The sequence below is a fragment of the Pseudorca crassidens genome, chromosome 3 (genome assembly GCF_039906515.1).
Source record: "Pseudorca crassidens isolate mPseCra1 chromosome 3, mPseCra1.hap1, whole genome shotgun sequence".
NCBI classification, from domain to species: Eukaryota; Metazoa; Chordata; class Mammalia; order Artiodactyla; family Delphinidae; genus Pseudorca; species Pseudorca crassidens.
In genome coordinates this window covers 171,933,708-171,952,061 of record NC_090298.1, presented here as the reverse complement: position 1 = coordinate 171,952,061, position 18,354 = coordinate 171,933,708, and the positions used below count along the sequence as shown (strand labels likewise).

Here is an 18,354-nt window from a genome sequence, read left to right as displayed (position 1 = left end):
ACCAAGGAAGCCCCGAGGGCTCCTCTTAAAGGAGCCGCTCTCCCCAGCCGCTGTCGGGCGGAGGGAAGGAGGAAAGAGTTGGGGGCTGGAACGGTGGGAGTGTCCCGGAGAGAGAGGAAGGCCCTGAGACTCGAGGATGCAGGGGTGCGGATGGGTGGGAAGGAGGCAGATTCCGTGGGAAATCAGGGGTGAGGCCCGACTCCAGACTGTTACTCACCTTCACACCCTGCCGGGGAGTGTTGGGTGCGGCAGAATTGATCACTAAGTCTCCACGGGGAGGTATGAGCATCAGACTCACCAACCTACACCTGCAGCCCCTCTCCCCATTAGTACGCCGCTAAGCTCTCTGCCCCGTTTTACCAATACAGAAACAGAGGCTGTTCCCCGCAGGTCCCACTTGTAAAGGAGAGTCCTGGAGTGAGAGTCAGGGGTCCTGGGTCCACTCCCTGCCCCTCTGGCGGCCTCAGTTTCCCCATCTGAACAATGATGAAGTAGGCCAGGCTGGACAGTTCCAAGCAAGAACAGGATCAGGAATCGCTGGTTCCAGGCGCCGCCCCTGCTCTTTACTCATTTTCTGGATCTTGTGGGTCTTCTGAGCTGAAGAATACTACGTGAGGGGAGGGCAGATCTGGGGCCCTGCCTCCAGCTGGGTAACTTGCCTGTCTCTCTGGGGGCCTGGGGTGGCCCCTCTTCCAGCCAGTCGTGTAAAATACTCGTTGCTATTATCATTGGAGAAGAGCGCGGGGTGGGGTGGGGTGGGGGAAGGGAATCCTTCCCCGGGTTAGGGATGAGGCTGGGGGACGGGACCTGGAGGCCCCACCAGTAGGGCTTAGGGTGGAGCCTGGTGAGGAGAGAGTTAAGCCTAGGCTCCACCACCTGCAGGATTAATTGATCGCCTTTGGGCCCCCAGCTGCAGCCCTGGGCCCCTCAACCAATGAGATGCGAGGATGGATTCGGGCAGGGCTCCCATTGGCTTCCTCCGCCCCTCTGGGGAGACAGGAGCCCCTTTAATTAGCGTGGACTGTTTGCTCGGCTCTAAGCAGAGCTTCCAGGAATAGAAGAGCGATAGAGAGATGATGAGGTTCAGAGAGGAACGGGGAGTTGCCCGCAGCCGCACAGTACGTCTTCAGCCTGACCCCCTCAGTCCTGTCTCCCGTCCATTCCCACCATGGCCTCCTGGACGCAGCTGATGCTGCTGCTTTGGAAGAATTTCCTGTACCGCAGGAGGCAGCCGGTAATGTCTGGTCGGGTGGGCCAGGGAGGGGTGGCCCGGGCGCCCCCCACGGTTCCCCACTCCCCCCCGCCTGTTCTGCCCCCGCCGTTGCAGCTCTTGGTGGAGCTGATGTGGCCGCACGCCATTCCCACCCCCAACTTGGGCAGCATGAATGTAAGCCTCCCAACGTCCAGCACTTTGGGGTTAGGGTTAGCAGTGGTCACCCCGTGCACAGGGGCCGCAGGGAGAGTCCGGAGCACAGGCCGGGCACCCGAATCATGGCTGAGAGGGGGCACTCTGTCGCCGGGGCTGTCATCACGCTGGGGACTCAGACGAGAAGCCCACGTCCGGCGTCCCCGCAGGCCATTTCCCCAACAAGCCGCTGCCGTCAGCGGGTACCGTCCCTGGACTCTAGGGCCTCATCTGCAACATGAGCAACACCTGTTTCCCACGGCCCATGCTCACCGAGGAGCCTGGTGTCCTCAGCACCTTCAGGACTCCCTGTAAGCCAGCGGCAGCGGGGGCGGCCGGGTGTGTGTGGGTGGAGGGCCGCCCAGCCACCGCCTCCCTCCCTCTCTCTGTCCCCAGGGTCTCCCGGCTCCTGGCAGATGCCCACACTGTCCTGGGGGGCCCCAGGGCCCACAGGATGCTGGCTAGCCTGAGGCAGCTGATGCCTACGCTGAGGGCTGCACGTGGAGCAGGTGAGAAGGCAGGGCCCATGGCAGGCAGGGCGGGGCTGGGCTCTGAGCACGCGCCTGCCTCCACTTGCTGGGCTGTGAAGCACGGGATGGGGCGTGTCTCGGTTTAAGCTTTGCCTAACCCTGGGCTTCTGTGCTTTACTCCCTCAGCCTGGGCTCAGCTGAGTGACTAGCCCAAGGAGGGACCGTCCCTGGCCACGGAGCTGCTGGGGACACTGATGCAAGGGGTGAGGTGGGGCAGGGCAAGGCCAGCTGGAGCCCTGGACGCTGTTCTCGTGGAGTCCCGCCCTGCCCCTCGTGGGCCAGCCTCCAGGCCTTTGCCTGGGCCCTCCTTGGTGCCTGGGAGGGCACCTTGGTGCCTGAGATACTCCAGCCCTGAGACCTTGAACAAGCCCATTTGCCTCTAGCAGCCTCAGTTTCCCTGTTTGTAAAATGGGGCCTATGATAGTATGGACCCCCTGGGAACTTGGCAAGGTACTGGACCCCTGGTGAGACAGCAGTGACCGTCGTTGTCACCTTGTCATCTTTCTCCCCAGGAATCCCTGGCGTTTGTGCTGGGCCAGGCCCAGGATTCCTTAGACTGCCTTGTGGAAGCAGCAGAAGACCTGGCCCAGGAGGTAAGAGGCCCGCGCAGTCTCTACCCCAGCCAGGAAATTGGGTGGGCTGCCTGGAAGGGGAGGTGACAGGGCAGCCCCAGGCACCTATCTTTGGTAGGTTTTGGGGGGCACTTGGGCAGAAAGAGAGGGAGAGGGTGCTCCTGGCGGAGTCCCCTGCCCTGGTTAAGGCTTGGCGGTAGGACCACGTGGAAGGGAAGCCTGCCCGGGCCCTCTGGTGACCCGTCTCCAGCTCCTGGCGCCACCTGGCCTGGTGGAGCTGTGGGCACTGCTGTGGAGACCCCAAGGGCCAGGTGGCCCCCTGGAGGCGGTGGCAGAAGCCCTGTGCAGTGCCGGGGGCCCAGCAAGCTGGTATGAGGCCAGTGACCTGAAGGAGCTGGTGTGGCAGGAGCGGCACGGGCCCTGCCACACCACAGCCTGAGTGGCTGAGCTGGCTTCCCAGCCGGGGAGGTGGGGCCAGGACGTGGGCGGGCGCAGGGCCTCATGGTGCACCCCTCGGCGCTAGGCTCCACCCGCACTGAGCTGGTGGGGGCCCTGGACGCCCACCCCCTGTCCCACCGGCTCTGGAGGCGCCTGAAGCCGCTGGTCCTGGGGAAAGTAGTGTTCAGCTCACGGCCCAGGTGACGGTGGGAGGGGTCCCACGTCCCGGCCTCAGACCAGGGCGGGGAGGGCCAGGCCAGAGGGAGGGCCCTGACCAGGAGACGGGCGGCCCCTGGGCTGGGTCCGGGAAGCGGGGTCTAGAAGGGGTAAGAGTTTGCCAGGTTACAGACAGCGCTCAGAGGCACAGGATGGAGCAGAGGGGGGGAAGCAGGAGGGGTGGGCAGGGGTCCTCAGAGGAGGGGAAGGGTCGTGAACAGGCAAGGCCGGCATAGACCTCGGCGCCCGCCTCCTGCAGGTGAACCAAACCTTCCAGGGGCTGGCGCTGTTGAAGGGCATCCAGGAGGTGTGGGAGCTGCTGGGCGCCCCGCTCTTGAACTTCGCGAACGACAGCGCCGGCGTCGCACGGCTGCAGGTGGGGCCAGGACGCCGGGCAGCAGAGTCATGCCCTGCTGAGGATTTGAGCAAAAGGGCAGGGCCTTCTGGGCAAGGGTGTGGAGCTGGGAAGTGGTATCCACGGTGAGCTCCGGCCACAGGGATGGGAAGAGGGGTGACAGGCCCTGAATGCCCGAAACAGACTCCCACCTTCCCCGACACCCCCCAGAGGCTCCTGCAGGTCACAGGAAGAAGGCAGCCAGGAGCTGGAGGCCAGGACCGGGGAGAGGCTCTTCGTGCCTTTCTGAACCCCCGAAGTGGTGGCTGCAGCTGGCATGAGGCCCATGCTGATATGGGACACCTGGTGGGCACACTGGGCCGTGATGGAGGTGAGGGGCCGCCCACCTGGGGAAATCTCTCTGAGGGGAGGGGCAGCCCTGCTGTGGGACTCCTAGGAGGAAACGCGGCTCCACCCTCAGGTCCAGAGGAGGACTCTGGGACCTCGGACCCACGCCCAAGTCCCTCCCAGTGCGTGACTCTGGACGAGCTGGAGGCTGCGCCCTCAGAGGCTGCCCTGGTGGAGCGGGCCCTGGAGCTGCTCTCCGAGCCCGAGGACTTCCCGGACTCTTCGCAGTCCCCAGGCCCTGGCCATGTGCGCATCAAGATCCGCATGGACATCGATGACGTCACAAGAGCCAATAAGATCAGGGACAGGTGGGGGGCCTTGTGGGGCGGGGCCGAGGGAATGGGGATGCCAGGGAGCATCCCACCTACCATAGACCTTGGTAGGTGGAGCCCAAGACTCCTTAGACCAACTGGGGCCTGCGGTGGGCGGAGCCTATGGTGTGAGCGGCGCGGCCAAGGGCTTGGCAGACACGGGCTCAACCCTCGGCTTCTGGGATAAGATTAGAGCGCTTGGGGCTCCCCTGATGGCGCAGTGGTTGAGAGTCCGCCTGCCGATGCAGGGGACACGGGTTCGTGCCCCGGTCCGGTAATATCCCACATGCCGCGGAGCTGCTGGGCCCGTGAGCCATGGCTGAGCCTGCTCTGCAACGGGAGAAGCCACAACAGTGAGAGGCCCACGTACAGAAAAAAAAAAAAAAAAAAAAAGAGCGCTTGGCAGGTGGGGCTACGTGCATAATTGAGGAGGCAGGTGAGGGCGGAACTAAAGTTGTGATGGGCAGGTCCCAGCCACTCCCATACTCGCCTCAGATTTTGGGACCGCGGTGCGGCTGCTGACGCGCTGGTGTGGGGCGGCTTCGTGTACCTGCAGGACCTGCTGGAGCGCGCAGCTCTGCGCGTGCTCACTGGAGCCGCGCCCCGCGCCGGCCTCTACCTGCAGCAGATGCCCTACATGTGCTACGTGGACGACGCGTGAGCGCCCCCTCCTCACTCATTCACTCAGATGCCAGATCCCGGGTCTCAGGGTGCGGCCAGGGTTCCGTTTGGAATATTCACGCAGTCAAGGCTGAGAACTACAGTTTAGAGGGACCACTCTCCGTGACTTGTAGCGGGAGGAGGAGGGATTCCTGAGGGTCGGGGGTCTCCGGGAGCTGGGAGAACGTGGCCTAACAGCCAGAACCCTGAGGCGCCATCAAGGGTCTGATGATAAGGGAGAACAAATGTCCCCGGCTGGCCTCACCTTGGGATCCCAGTGCGCGCACCCTCGTGCCAGATGGGGGCAGCGCGGCGTCTCCCGCCTCCACCCCAGCTGCCCACTGCCCCAGGTTCCTGCGCGTGCTGAGCCGGTCACTGCCGCTCTTCCTGATGCTGGCCTGGATCTATTCGGTGGCGCTGACCGTGAAGGCTGTGGTGCGTGAGAAGGAGACGAGGCTGTGCTGCACGATGTGCGCCATGGGGCTCAGTGGCGCCGTGCTTTGGCTGGGCTGGTTCCTCAGCTGTCTCGGGCCCTTCCTTCTCAGCACCGCGTTGCTCGTGCTGGTGCTCAAGGTGGGCGCACCCCGGCCTTCCCGGCTCCAGAATGGGTGCGCGTGTACGCGGGAGGGTAACAGGCAGGGGGCGCCTCGCGGGGTTGCGCGTCCCTGGGCGAATCCGTGCGCTCCCTCCAGCTGCCTTTGCCTCCCTGCAGTCGGGGACATCCTCCCCTACAGCCACGCGGTGGTGCCCTTCCCGTCCTTGGCGGCTTTCAAGGTGGCCACGGTGGTCCAGAGCTTCTTTCTGAGCGCCTGCTTCTCCTGAGCCAACCTGGCAGCCGCCTGCGCGGGCCTCGCCTACTTCGTGCTCTATCTGCCCTACGTGCTGTGCGTGGCCTGGCGGGACCAACTGCCCGTGGGCGGCCGTGTGGCCGCGGTGAGAGCCGGGTCGGGTGGGGTGCGGGGGTGCAAGGCACCCTTAGCTGCCCTTGCTTTCCACCCACCTACCTACCTGCCCCAACCCGCAGAGCCTTCTGTTGCCCGTGGCCTTCGGCTTCGGCTGCGAGAGCCTGGCACTGCTGGAGAAGCAGGGCGAGGGCGCGCAGTGGCACAACGTGGGCACTGGGCCTATAGCCGATGTCTTCAGCCTGGCCCAGGTCTCGGGTCTTCTGCTGCTCGACGCTGCGCTCTACGACCTCGCCACTTGGCATCTGGAGGCTGTGTGCCCAGGTGGGCCGTAAGAGGTGCACAGGCACCAGGGAGGCTGGGCTGAGGGGCGGGGCCCAGGATGGGGCAGGGCTTAGGGGTCTGGAAGCCGGAGGTGAGAGGGTGGGGATTCCTGGCACCTGAGCACATGCGCACAGGTGGCTGCATTTGAGGGATGGTCTGGGGCGGGTGGGCGGGGCTTCCTGATTACTTCCTACCTGGATGCCCTAATCCCAGGGGTATGGCCAGCAGCCGGCACACACCAGGGGAATGGGCTCAAGCGGTAACTGAGTACCACTCCCCACAGGCGAGTACGGGATCCCCGAACCGTGGAACGTTCCCTTCGGAGGAGCTACTGGTTTGGGCCTCAGACCTCCAAGTGCCCAGCCCCCTGCCCCACAGGACCCCAAGGGTGAGGCCCGACAGACCTTAGCAGCCACTTCCCTGTCTGGATTCCCAGGCCCCCCCAAAGCCCAGGTTCCCGCGGATCCCAATCCTCTGGACACCCCTAGTTCTCCAGGCCCCCTGAGGCTCCCCTAACTCCTACAGAACCCTGCCCCACAAGTCCCCGACTCCACAGACCAGCTTGAACAGCCCCCAGGACCCCGGGGGCTCCCATGGCTGAGTCTGCCCTCCTTCTCCAATGCTGGTGGAAGAGGCGCCCCCTGGCCTGATTCCAGGAGTCTCCATACGGAGCCTGGAAAAGCGCTTTCCTGGTAACCCACAGCCGGCCCTGCACGGGCTCAGCCTGGACTTCTACCAGGGCCTCATCACCGCCTTCCTGGGCCACAATGGGGCTGGCAAGACGACCACTCTGTGAGCAGCCGTCGCTCCCCTCCCCCCCAGTTCCTCTCTCCCCGCCCCCCAGGGCCTCAGCTTGCACACCTGTTCAAGGGGAAGGACATCTGGGGTCAGAAGGTCCCTGTCTGTACAGTGAGGGCAGGACACCCCCCTCCCCAGTTCACTTTGGGTCCCCCCCGCAAGTTCACTTTGGATACACAATAGGTAGGCGATAAGTATATTCTCTGAGCCTCACTTTCCCTCCCCTGTAAAATGGGAACATAATACTCCTTCGGTCTGGGCATACAGTAGGTGCCCTATATGTGCTGGTGCCTCTTCTCTGGGAACCTCAGTTTCCCCCTCTGAAGGAGCAGCTGCTCTGCGATCCCTGCACCCCCAGGTCCATCCTAACCGGCCTCTTCCCACCCACTGCTGGCTCCGCCTGTGTCCTGGGCCACGATGTCCGATCCAACATGGCAGCCATCCGGCCCCACCTGGGAGTCTGCCCACAGTACAGTGTGCTGTTTGACATGTGCGTCTCAGTGGGCCTGGGGCATGGCAATGGGGGGCTGGGTGCTCTCTAGGCCCCTGCCCACCATGGTAGCCACCCTGTCTTTTGCCCATGGCCACAGGTTGACCGTGGATGAGCACGTCTGGTTCTATGGGCGGTTAAAGAGTCTGAGTGCAGCTGCCGTGGGCCCCGAGCAGGACCGTCTGATGCAGGATGTGGGACTGGTCCCCAAGCGGCATGCACAGACTCGCCACCTCTCTGGGGAGGAGCCTTTGGGTCTGCAGAGATGAGGATGGGGAGGGGGCTAGGGCTTTATCCTGAGGATGGGGGGATGTCAGAGGAGACAGGAACTGAGGTCCAGGTGGGTAGGGAGAGGCGCAGGAAGGAGGGAGGTAGCCCTGCCCAAGCCTGTGGGTCCTGTTGAGATCCCAACCCCTGTCCCAACCCAGGTGGGATTCAGTGGAAGCTTTCAATGGCCATTGCCTTTGTGGGTGGCTCCCAAGTTGTTATCTTGGATGAGCCCACAGCTGGTGTGGACCCTGCTTCCCGTCGAGGCATTCGGGAGCTGCTGCTCAAATACCAGGATGGTAAGAATTGAGGGTGGCCTGAGGTTCCCCTGGATTCTGCTTGAGAGACCAGAAGATGTTTCTGACAAAGAGGTGTTGGGGGATGGGGTTTTGAGGGATGAGTAGGAGTTCACTGCATGGGGCAGAGACCACAGCTTCGGCAGCCTGATGGCATGAGTGGGTTGGGTCCCATGCCCAGATCGCACATTGATCCTCTCCACCCACCACCTGGATGAGGCAGAGCTGTTGGGAGATCGTGTGGCAGTGGTGGCGGGCGGCCGCTTGTGCTGCTGTGGCTCCCCGCTCTTCCTGTGGTGTCATTTGGTCTCCAGATACTACCTGACACTGGTGAAGTGTCCCCCAGCCCTGGCCACCAGCAAAAAGGTGAGGGCTGGGCTTCTCTGGTGGCGCAGTGGTGGAGAGTCCGCCTGCCGATGCAGGGGACACGGGTTCGTGCCCCGGTCTGGGAAGATCCCACATGCCGCGGAGCGGCTGGGCCCGTGAGCCATGGCCGCTGAGCCTGCGCGTCCGGAGCCTGTACTCCACAATGGGAGAGGCCACAGCGGTGAGAGGCCCGCGTACCGCAAAAAAAAAAAAAAAAAGTGAGGGCTGGAGCTGACCTCCATCCACTGTCTCTCAAGGCTCTGGCCAGCCCTGCCCGCAGGGTGACACTGACTTGAAGGACAACATGGATCCTGGGCAGGAAAGGGAGCCAGGCAGCCAGGCCAGCACTGCCGGTGAGGGCCGGGGTGGGAGAGCCAGAGTGAGGGGCTGTTGGGTGACAGTGGCTTGGTTCAGGGCAACAGGGCTTCACAACCCCGGGCTTGACTCCTGACACCAGGCTGAGCCGACACATGGACCTACTCCTGGACTCTGACCCTGGGTGGACTCTGGCTCTGACCCCGGGTCAAGTCCTGCCCTTGGGTACCTAATCCTGACGTCCTCTGCCCTCAGGGACAGGTCCCTCATGGGTCACCCAAGCCCCTTCTCCAGGGGGGCAGGGATGGGGGGGCGGGGCAGGAGCCACGGCTGCCCACGCCTCCAGGGCCCCTGACATGCTCAGCTGCTGGCCCTGGTGCAGAGCCACGTGCCCGGGGCACGGCTGGTCAAAGAGCTGCCACACGAGCTGGTGCTGGCGCTGCCCTACCAGGGCGCCCCGGACAGTAGCTTCGCTGAGCTCTTCTGCGAGCTGGACCAGCGGTTGGGGAAGCTGGGACTGGCCGGCTTCGGGATCTCCGACACCAGCCTGGAGGAGGTGTGGCTCCTGGGGGAGGTGTGGGGGTGCCAGGAGGAGGGCTGCCTGGAGGAGGTGGTGCTTGGAAGGATGAAGAGGAAGACGTCTGCCTATTGACAGCTGGGTGTCCCAGGGTGGAGTCGGCACACAGAAGCCTGGAGACTCAGGGGCCCTCCGGGAGGCCTGGGGACCCCCAGTGTATGAGGGGTGGTGGCTCCCAAGTCCCCCTCCCTCCCCTGTGTCCCCAGGCTCTGAGCGCCCTGCTTCGTCTCCCCAGATCTTCCTGAAGGTGGTGGAGGACTGTGCTGTGGACACAGGCCCAGGGGGTGCGGCCGCAGGTCTCTGTCTTGATCCCTCAACCTGGTCCAGAGTTGGACCTGACTTTAGACCAAGTCCCCATCCCTGGCTGACGTGGCCCAAGGCATAGCCCTGACCTCCACCCTTGATTCCTGACCCTTCTACTGTGAACCTTGACGTTAGCCCAGACCCCAGGCTGAACACTAACCCTGACCCTGAACCTGACCCCAACACTGGTAACTCCACAGATGGTAGGCCCAGGCAGTACCCGTGCTCAGGCATTGCTCATCTGGACGCGACTGCAAGGCTGCAGATTCTGCTAGAGGAATCAGCCCTGGAGAATGGGGGGCTGGGTGAGTTGTCCCCACCCGGCCCTGTGGCCCCTCCTGGTCCCCGGGGCATGAGCACTGACCCTCCTATCCCTCACAGCGGGATCTGCCCCCGAGACACAGGCCTTGCAGAGCTCTGGGCCAGACGCCGCAGGCTGTGTACATGGCTGGGTGCTGGCCCACCAGCAGCTCCGGGCCTTGCTTCTCAAGCGCTTCCTGCTTGCCTGCTGCAGCCGCTGTGGCCTGTTCGCACAGGTGAGGGGGGCCAGGCACGAGGGAGGGCGTGTGGGGGACCCTGAGTGCCTGTTCTCCACTCTGTGACCTAATTCAACAGCCTAATCCCAGGTGTATCCCCTACTCTGAACACTTTTTGAGAGCACTGGGGAGCCATGGATGGTTCTAGAGCGGGATCAGGGAAGGGTGCGGGCAAGCTTGGAGGGCAGACCAGGAGGGCAGCTGATGGGCTGGTCCTTCAGATTGTGCTGCCTGCCCTCTTCGTGGGCTTGGCACTGGTGTTCAGCCTCATCATGCCTCCTTTCGGATACTACCCAGCTCTGCAGCTCAGTCCCAGCATGTATGGCTCCCAAGTGTCCTTCTTCAGGTGAGTGCAGAGGAGAGGGGCCTGGTGGTGGGAGCGCCAGGAGCCTGTGGGTACAGCCCTGACTTGCGCCCCCTTTGCGCAGCGAGGATGCCCCAGGGGACCCTGAATGTGCCCGCCTGCTCGAGGTGCTGCTGGAAGAGGCCGGATTGGAGGAGGCTTACCTGAAAAATAACTCCAACAGGTGAGGGCCCGCCAGCCTGGACCTTTCTCCTCTCTGGTCTCAGTTTCCCTATCTGGGCTCTGGCCAGTGGGCCTCAGGTGCCTCGGGTATCCCCCATGCCTGCTTGGGAGCTGGGCGCCCCCACATTCCAGGAACCCTGGAAGCCGGGTGCCCCAGCCCTGCACCCACCCCCGCAGGGCACCTGAGTGCACACAGCCTGCCGTCTGCCAGTTCTCGGTGCCCGAGGTTCCTGCAGATGTGGCTAAGGTCCTGGCCAGCGGCAACTGGACTCCGGAGTCTCCGTCCCCTGCCTGCCAGTGCAGCCAGCCTGGTGCCCACTGCCTGCTGCCCAACTGCCCTGCTGTGGCCGGCTGCCTCCCGCCTCCCCAGGCACCGACCAGCTCGGGCAAAGTGGTCCAGGACCTAACAGGCCGGAAACTGTCTGACTTCCTGGTCAAGACCTACCCACGCCTGGTGCGCCAAGGGTGAGCACTGCCCTGGACTTGGCGTGCCCGGCCGTAGCAGGGTCCTCAGGTGGAGGAAGTGTTCTGTTCCTGGGGGAGGTTGGGGAGAGGGTGATGTCCAGCCTGGGGTTCCCAGCTGGGGCTTCCTAGGAGCCTTCCATACCTCATCGTTTCTATTTATCTCACCCAACTCAACTCCCCAGAATCTCTCTGTCTCTGTCTCACTCATCTTTGTGTCTGTGTGTTTGTCTCTATCACAGCCTGAAGACCAAGAAGTGGGTGAACGAGGTCAGGTGAGGAGTGTCCTCTGCCTGGGCTCCATTCCTGTGCCCTCTGCCTGCCTGCTGGGAGACCTGCCACCCCATCCTCTCCGACCCTCAGCTGCCCCTCCTCCACTGCCTCACAGGTATGGGGGCTTCTCCCTGGGGGGCCGAGACCCGGGCCTGCCCTCAGGGCTTGAGGTGGGCCGCTCTGTGGAGGAGCTGCGGGCACTGCTGAACCCTCAACTGGGAGGGGCCCTCGACCACATCCTGAACAACCTCACAGCATGGGCTCTTGGTCTGGACATTCAGGATGGCTTCAAGGTGGGAACTGGGAGTGGTGGGCTGGCGCTGCTGGGCGTAGTTCTGACTCCCGCACGCTGACCCCTTGGCCCTGACCCTACCACAGATCTGGTTCAACAACAAGGGCTGGCATGCCGTGGTGGCCTTTGTCAACCGAGCCAACAACGCTCTCCTACTTGCCCGCCTGCCACTAAGCCCCGCCCACCGTGCCCACAGCATCACCACGCTCAATCACCCCCTGAACCTCACCAAGGAGCAGCTGTCTGAGGCCACGCTGTGAGTCCCCCAGCTCTGTGTATCCCCCCAGCATCAGTTGGTTTCTCTGTTGTTTGGGGCGATGGGAGTTGGATTTACGCTCTGCTACGCTCTTGCTGTGTAAATGGGGAACAGGAACTGCTCCTCTCCACTCCCTAGGCCAGGGTAATGGGACATCATCAGGCTCCATGGGCTCCAGTCTCCCCCAGCTGCCTGCACATTCTCGTCACATCAACTTTTATTCTACTAGAGACCTGGAAAACCTCTCCCTGCCTAATGACCCGAAATGGCTCAAGCCATCTCCCCCATCCATACCCAGCCCTGAGGACCTCTGTCCCATCAGTGGTGTGCACAGTTCCCCTCTGAACAGCTCACGTACCCTCGCCCCCAGAATGGCCTCCTCAGTGGACGTGCTTGTCTCCATCTGTGTGGTCTTCGCCATGTCCTTTGTCCCGGCCAGCTTCACCCTTGAACTTTCTCTGGGACATGGTGCGGGGACTGCCTGGAGGGGTGGGGGCCCCGCCACCACTTGCCACTGTCCCTTCTGGCCCTTTCTGGGCAGGGACTTGTCTAGGATGGCCCAAGTAAAGTCTTGGGGATTGTGGGAGACCTCATGTCCTGCTACCCAAAGCACAGGGAGGAAGTCAGGGTGGGGCACAGTGCCGAGGGTGCCAGTTCCCACCCCTGCACACTGAGGGGGGACACTGCCACCTCCAATGCAGTGTAACTACTTGGTGCCAGTGTCCATCGTGGTGCTCATCTTTCTGGCCTTCCAGCAGAGGGTGTACGTGGCCTCTGCCAACCTGCCTGCCCTCCTGTTGTTGCTACTACTGTATGAGTGAGGCCCCTAGCCCTTCAGGGCTTGTTCTTACTGACCCCCCCACCCCCAACACTGTTGAGGGAGATGGGGCTCTGTAGCAGCTCCTAAGGAGAGGGTATGGAGCTCTGAAGTGACCCCAAGTGTGATCTAATTCAGCGGTGTGCCGAGGTGGCCTTAAAAGCTCATCTTGGCTTGATCCGCGTTATAGGCCTAAAACACAGAATTAGGAAGGGAGATCTGTATTACTTTTAGGGCTGCTCAGCCCCTGTCTGGCAGTAACAGTGGCTCCTGTTACCCCTCAGCTGGTCCATCACACCGCTCACGTACCCACCCTCCTCCTTCTTCTCCATGCCCAGCATGGCCTACATGGTGCTCACCTGCATCAACCTCTTTATCGGTATCAACGGCAGCATGGCCACCTTTGTGCTCGAGCTCTTCTCTGATCAGGTGGGACCCGACAAGGTTGGGCCTCGAGCTCTTCTCTGATCAGGTGGGACCATGGCCTCGACAAGGTTGGACTGGGCTTCGGCTTTGGCCCCTTACCCACCTCCTTCTTCCTGCCCCTGAGTAGAAGTTACAGGAGGTGAGCTGGATCCTGAAACGGGTCTTCCTTATCTTTCCTCACTTCTGCCTGGGCTGGGTGCTCATTGACATGGTGAGGAACCAGGCCATGGCTGACGCTTTTGAGCGCTTGGGTGAGAACTTCCCTCCAGGTGGGGAAGTGCCAGATGAGAGTCAATTCTATAGGGTAGGGACAAACAGTAGCCCCCAGGAAGAGACCTGGAGGTCTTAGGTGGCCCCCCAAGGGCTTGAAGGCCAAGTTAGACGTACAGCAAAGCAGCCATAAAATCTAATTCCATTTGGTCACATTGTAAAAGGTCTAAGGCTCTAAATAAGGGAGGTGGTGATACCGCTGTTTTCTTTTTCTTTTCTTTTTTTCTTATATATATGTTTTAATAGATTTATTTAATTTATTTATTGGCTGCGTTGGGTCTTCAGTGCTGCGCGAGGGCTTTCTCTAGTTGCGGCGAGCGGGGGCTACTCTTCGTTGCGGTGCGCGGGCTTCTCACTGTGGTGGCCTCTCTTGTTGCGGAGCACGGGCTGTAGGTGCACGGGCTCAGCCGTTGTGACTCACGAGCTCCAGAGCACAGGCTCAGTAGTTGTGGCACGTGGGCCTCATTGCTCTGCGGCATGTGGGATCTTCCCGGACTAGGGCTCGAACCCATGTCGTCTGCATTGGCAGGTGGATTCTTAACCACTGCGGCACCAGGGAAGCCCCGATGCTGCTGTTTTCCATGCCAATTAGACCCCAGTTGAGTGGCCTATTCAGCTTGGTCCTTTCCCTTAAGAACCCAGGGTGACCTGAATGGGGAGAGGCCCAGAAACCAACCCCCTAAAATGACCCAATCCCTCCTTCATGTCCTCACAGGAGATGGGCAGTTCCAGTCACCCCTGCGCTGGGAGGTTGTCAGCAAGAACCTTTTGGCCATGTTGATACAGGGGCCCATCTTCCTCCTCTTTACACTCCTGCTGCAGCACCACAACTGCCTCTTGCCACAGTCAGTGGGGACCACGGAGGGTGGTAGGGGCTGGGATCTGGCTTTGGGCCCACTCATGTCTCTGTCCTCAGACCCAAGCTGAGGCTGCTGCCTGCCCTGGGAGAGGAGGATGAGGATGTGGCCCGTGAGCGGGGGCGGGTGGTACAAGGAACCACCGAGAGGGACGTGTTGGTGCTGAGGGACCTGACCAAGGTGGGTGCAGAGTGCTGGGTTGGGTGGCTCCCACTGGCCCACCCACCTTTCTCACAGACCTGCATCCCTCCCAGGTGTGCCCTGGGCAGAGGACACTGGCTGTCAACCTCCTGTGTCTTGGGATCTCCCCTGGTGAGGTAAGTCCAGGGTGGAGGTCCTGGTGCAGGGGTGAGAGGCTGCCCTACTGTGCACCCAGTGCTCTGTACTGTTTGTGCCTACTTCCTTCTACTGAACACCTACTGTGAGCCTGTTTCCCTTTATTGAGCACCTACTGTGCACTTTTATTGAGCACCTACTGCCTGCCAATATTTGAAGTCCTATTTTGAGCCAGCGAATCTCATTAAGCACCTACTGCATGCTTACATTTATTGATCCCTACTGTGTGCAATAAGGTATTAATAAGATCCTAGTGAGGACGGATTTATTATTGAGCATCTATTGGGCTCCCATACATATGCCTGTTACCTTAATCAAGCACCTACTATGTGCTAGCACTTATTGAGTACCAGTTGTATATACTAAAGCATTACTGAGCCCCCCTTGTGTGTACCAAAAGTGTATTGAACGTCACCTTTGTGATGATCAACTTTTATCAAGTTAACAGCATTTGTTGAGCCCCTACTATATATGTGTCCAGCACTTGCTAACAACCAGTATTTAGTAGGCACGTGCTTTGTACCAGTTCACATTCAAGCAATTGCTTTGTGCAAACTTTTCTGCTGTGGGCCGTTTACTGGCCACCTGCTAGGGGCTGGCACATACCTGTGCACATGTGTGGTGTGTTAGTGTCGTAGTCACTCTTTAGCAAGTGCCTACTGTGTGCAGCCAACCTCTCCACTGTGGGCTGACTGCACACCCAGCATGAATTCTCAGCAGGTGCCATTGCCATCAGGTACCCACTGCATGGCAGGAAACATTCTGAAATCTCCTGCCTCGATATTTATGGAGCACTGGTTGTGTGTGACCTTTATAGGATACATACTGCGTGCCAGGATTGGTTAAACACATGCTGTGTGCCAACCAGAATTCCTGCTGTGTGACAGCTGTATGCCTACCCACACACCCCAGTATCTGCCCCAGGGGTCCCTTTGTCCACAGCCCTCCACGTGGAAACTGAGTAACCCACCCCCAGAAATCAGAGATGCTGGGACAAGTGTCCAGGCCTCTGTGAGTACCATCTCTGGGTGTGCCCACAGTGTTTTGGGCTGCTGGGCGTGAACGGAGCGGGGAAAACGTCCACGTTCCACATGGTGACTGGGGACACGGTGCCCAGCGGGGGCGAGGTGGTGCTGGCAGGCCACAGGTGAGGGGCTCTGGAGCCTTTGTTCCTCCCTACCCCCCGCCTTTGCATGCACGCATCGGGTGGGGCTTGAGTCCCTGACCCCCACACCTCTGCAGGGTTGACTTGGCCCTGAGACACCTTCTGTCCCTTACCAGGGTGGGTGGGCGGGCCCTGAGACCCCTGCTTGCCCCCAGTATGGCCGGGGCCCAGCTAGTTCCTGAAGTTCTCTGTTCCCCATCCCCAGCGTGGCTCGGGAACCGGCCGTAGCTCACTGCCGCATGGGCTACTGCCCTCAGTTGGATGCCATCTTCGAGCTGCTGACCGGCCGCGAGCACCTGGAGCTGTTTGCACGCCTGCTTGGTGTCTCGAGGCCCAGGTTGCCCAGGTGACACTCCCCACAACCAACCCCTCCGGTCTCCGCCCCCAACCCCGCCCCTGGACCGTAGCCTACCCTGGTGCTCCTTGGCCACACCCTGAGCCCAGGTCCACCCACGCTTGGTCCTCTGGCCCCGCCCCTGCCCTCCCCCAGCTCCTACATACTCACTTGGGTCTACCTCCCTTTCCCACTGTCCTCCCTGCTTAGGGACCCGCCCCTTCCCTCCTTGACCCTTCTGGCTATGGCCCCGCCTACTCACTTCCTGCCTAGGGCTTCCTGGTGGCTTCCTGCCCTGGGCCAGGTCCTGCCTCTCCCTTACTCTGGCCCCGCCCTCAAGTAGCAGTCCTGCCCCTGTACTCGCTCTGGCCCCACCCTCTTTAGTTACCTTCCACCCCCTTCCTCGCCCTAGCCCCTCCCACTCACCCTGCTCCCCCATGCTCACTCTGCCCCCCCTCATTCTGGCCCTCCTCCTCACTCTGGCCCCCCATTCTCTGACCCCCGCTATCCTGGCCCCCCTGCTCACTCTGGTCCCCCTACTCTGACCCGGTCCCCCCCCCCAATGCTCACTCTGCTCCTCCCACTTCGTCCCGCCACAGACAGCAAGCTCGGGCCTGGGGCGCCTGGGGCGCCTGGGCCTCCCTCAATGTGCGGACAGCCCCGTGGGCACCTACAGCCGGGGCAACAAGCGGAAACTGGCGACAGCCGTGGCTCTGGTGGGGGATCCAGCTGTGGTCTCTCTGGTATGTGAGGGGGAGGGCAGGGGGCGTGTGCGCAGAGTAGGGGCGGGGCCCCGCTTAAGCATCTCCCTGCTCCCAGGACGAGCCACCACTGGCACGGACCCTGGCGCACGGCGTTTTCTCTCGAACAGCCTTCTGGCCGTGGTGCCCACCTCACACATGTGGGCCCTGAACCGGACGGCTGGGTCTGCGGGTCCAGGTGTTCCATCCTGGGGAGAAAGGTGGACCAGGCCCGAGCTAGAGGCTATCAGAGCACAGGGTCACAGGGGATGGCATGGTCCTCGCTTGGGGGAGGGTGCCAGGCCTGAGTGGGAGAACACACGGAGGTGGTACCCGGCCCAGGGAACAGAGCAGTCTGGGCCTGACAGGAAGTGTTCAGAGCACAGGGTGGTCCAGAGCTGGAGGCTGAGGGTCCCCAGCAGGAGCAGCCCAGTGCCCGGCACCGCCCGTCCAGGCCTGGCCAGAGCTCATGGCTCCGGGCTCCCACAGCATGGAGGAGAGTGAGGCGCTCTGCACGCACCTGGCCATCATGGTGAACGGGCGGTTCCGCTGCCTGGTCAGCACGCAGCACCTCCAGGGCCGGTGAGTGGGGTGAGGCTTCAAGGCCTGGGTGCGGGCAGATCCGGGTGGGGGTGTAGGTGGGGCCGGAGGGGAGATCAAGCGGGGTCAGGTTGGCTCTCAGTGGGGAAGAGACAAGCATCATGGACTGTCCAGGATGAGAGGGGTGATGAGGTCTGATGGCTGAGGGTGGGTCCATGGGCGGAGACACAAGAAGGTCTGCAAGTGGGTGTGGCCCAGAGGTTGGACTGGGGCGTGGCATTGTGTGGGCGGGGCCTGGGAGAAGCAGGGTTAGAGAAGGGATGAGCATGTAGGAGGGGTGAGGACGAGCAGGGGTTGGGGTCAGGTGTGTTGGGCAGGGGGTCAACAGGAGCCAGGTATAGGGGTGGGGCTAGGAGAGAGCTGGAGGGTGGTGTGGGTGGGTCTTAGGGAAGAGCGGGCTGCGGGACTCCACCCCACCCCACCCCACCCTACCCTAGGTTCGGGGCTGGCCACACGCTGACCCTGCGGGTGTCCGAGTCTCAGTCCGAGTCGGTGGCAGCCTTCGTGGCAGCCACGTTCCCGGGGGCCGAGCTGCGGGAGGTGCGCGGTGGCCGCCTGCGCTTCCAGCTGCCTCCGGGAGCGCGCTGCGCCTTGGGGCACCTCTTTGGAGAGCTGGCGGCACGTGGCGCAGAGCACGGTGTGGAGGACTTCTCTGTGAGCCAGACCACGCTGGAGGAGGTGACCTCAGCGCCAGGACGGGGCTGGTGGTAAAGGTGGGGCTGGGGGCCAGACCCTTCAGCTGACCTCCCTTCCTGTTTCCTTGGGCTGCCCAGCACTAGGTATCCCTGTAACTCTCCAAGGATCAGGGGAAGGAGGAGGACGAGAAGGACGCAGAAGTGGGGGCGGACCCTGTGCCAGGCCCACAGAACCCCAGACTCATCACCCAGTTCCTCGAGGACCACAGCATGGCCGGGACGGTGCTCTGAGCCTCCCTCTCCTCCGTGGAGCTGGT

At 62.1% G+C, this 18,354-nt stretch overlaps 1 protein-coding gene across 1 annotated transcript; it reads left to right on the top strand.

The window, feature by feature from the left end:
- Positions 1-1,861: 1,861 nt before the first annotated feature.
- ABCA7 (ATP binding cassette subfamily A member 7) lies at positions 1,862-18,343 on the top strand. Its single transcript, XM_067734574.1, is given in 44 exon segments — positions 1,862-1,914; positions 2,062-2,138; positions 2,448-2,528; positions 2,758-2,914; positions 2,917-2,946; positions 3,031-3,167; positions 3,421-3,537; positions 3,727-3,886; positions 3,977-4,211; positions 4,710-4,871; positions 5,225-5,807; positions 5,899-6,100; positions 6,384-6,419; positions 6,422-6,505; positions 6,715-6,892; positions 7,257-7,388; positions 7,489-7,643; positions 7,817-7,954; positions 8,133-8,317; positions 8,598-8,696; positions 8,997-9,188; positions 9,445-9,505; positions 9,713-9,817; positions 9,894-10,048; positions 10,270-10,394; positions 10,477-10,575; positions 10,752-11,039; positions 11,279-11,311; positions 11,425-11,602; positions 11,688-11,857; positions 12,228-12,414; positions 12,559-12,674; positions 12,959-13,103; positions 13,228-13,351; positions 14,086-14,215; positions 14,287-14,407; positions 14,482-14,544; positions 15,604-15,710; positions 15,934-16,052; positions 16,055-16,074; positions 16,662-16,805; positions 17,257-17,384; positions 17,840-18,080; positions 18,182-18,343. Coding segments are annotated over 43 exon segments (6,078 nt in total). The 5' UTR covers positions 1,862-1,914; positions 2,062-2,129; the 3' UTR covers positions 18,329-18,343.
- Positions 18,344-18,354: the final 11 nt, after the last annotated feature.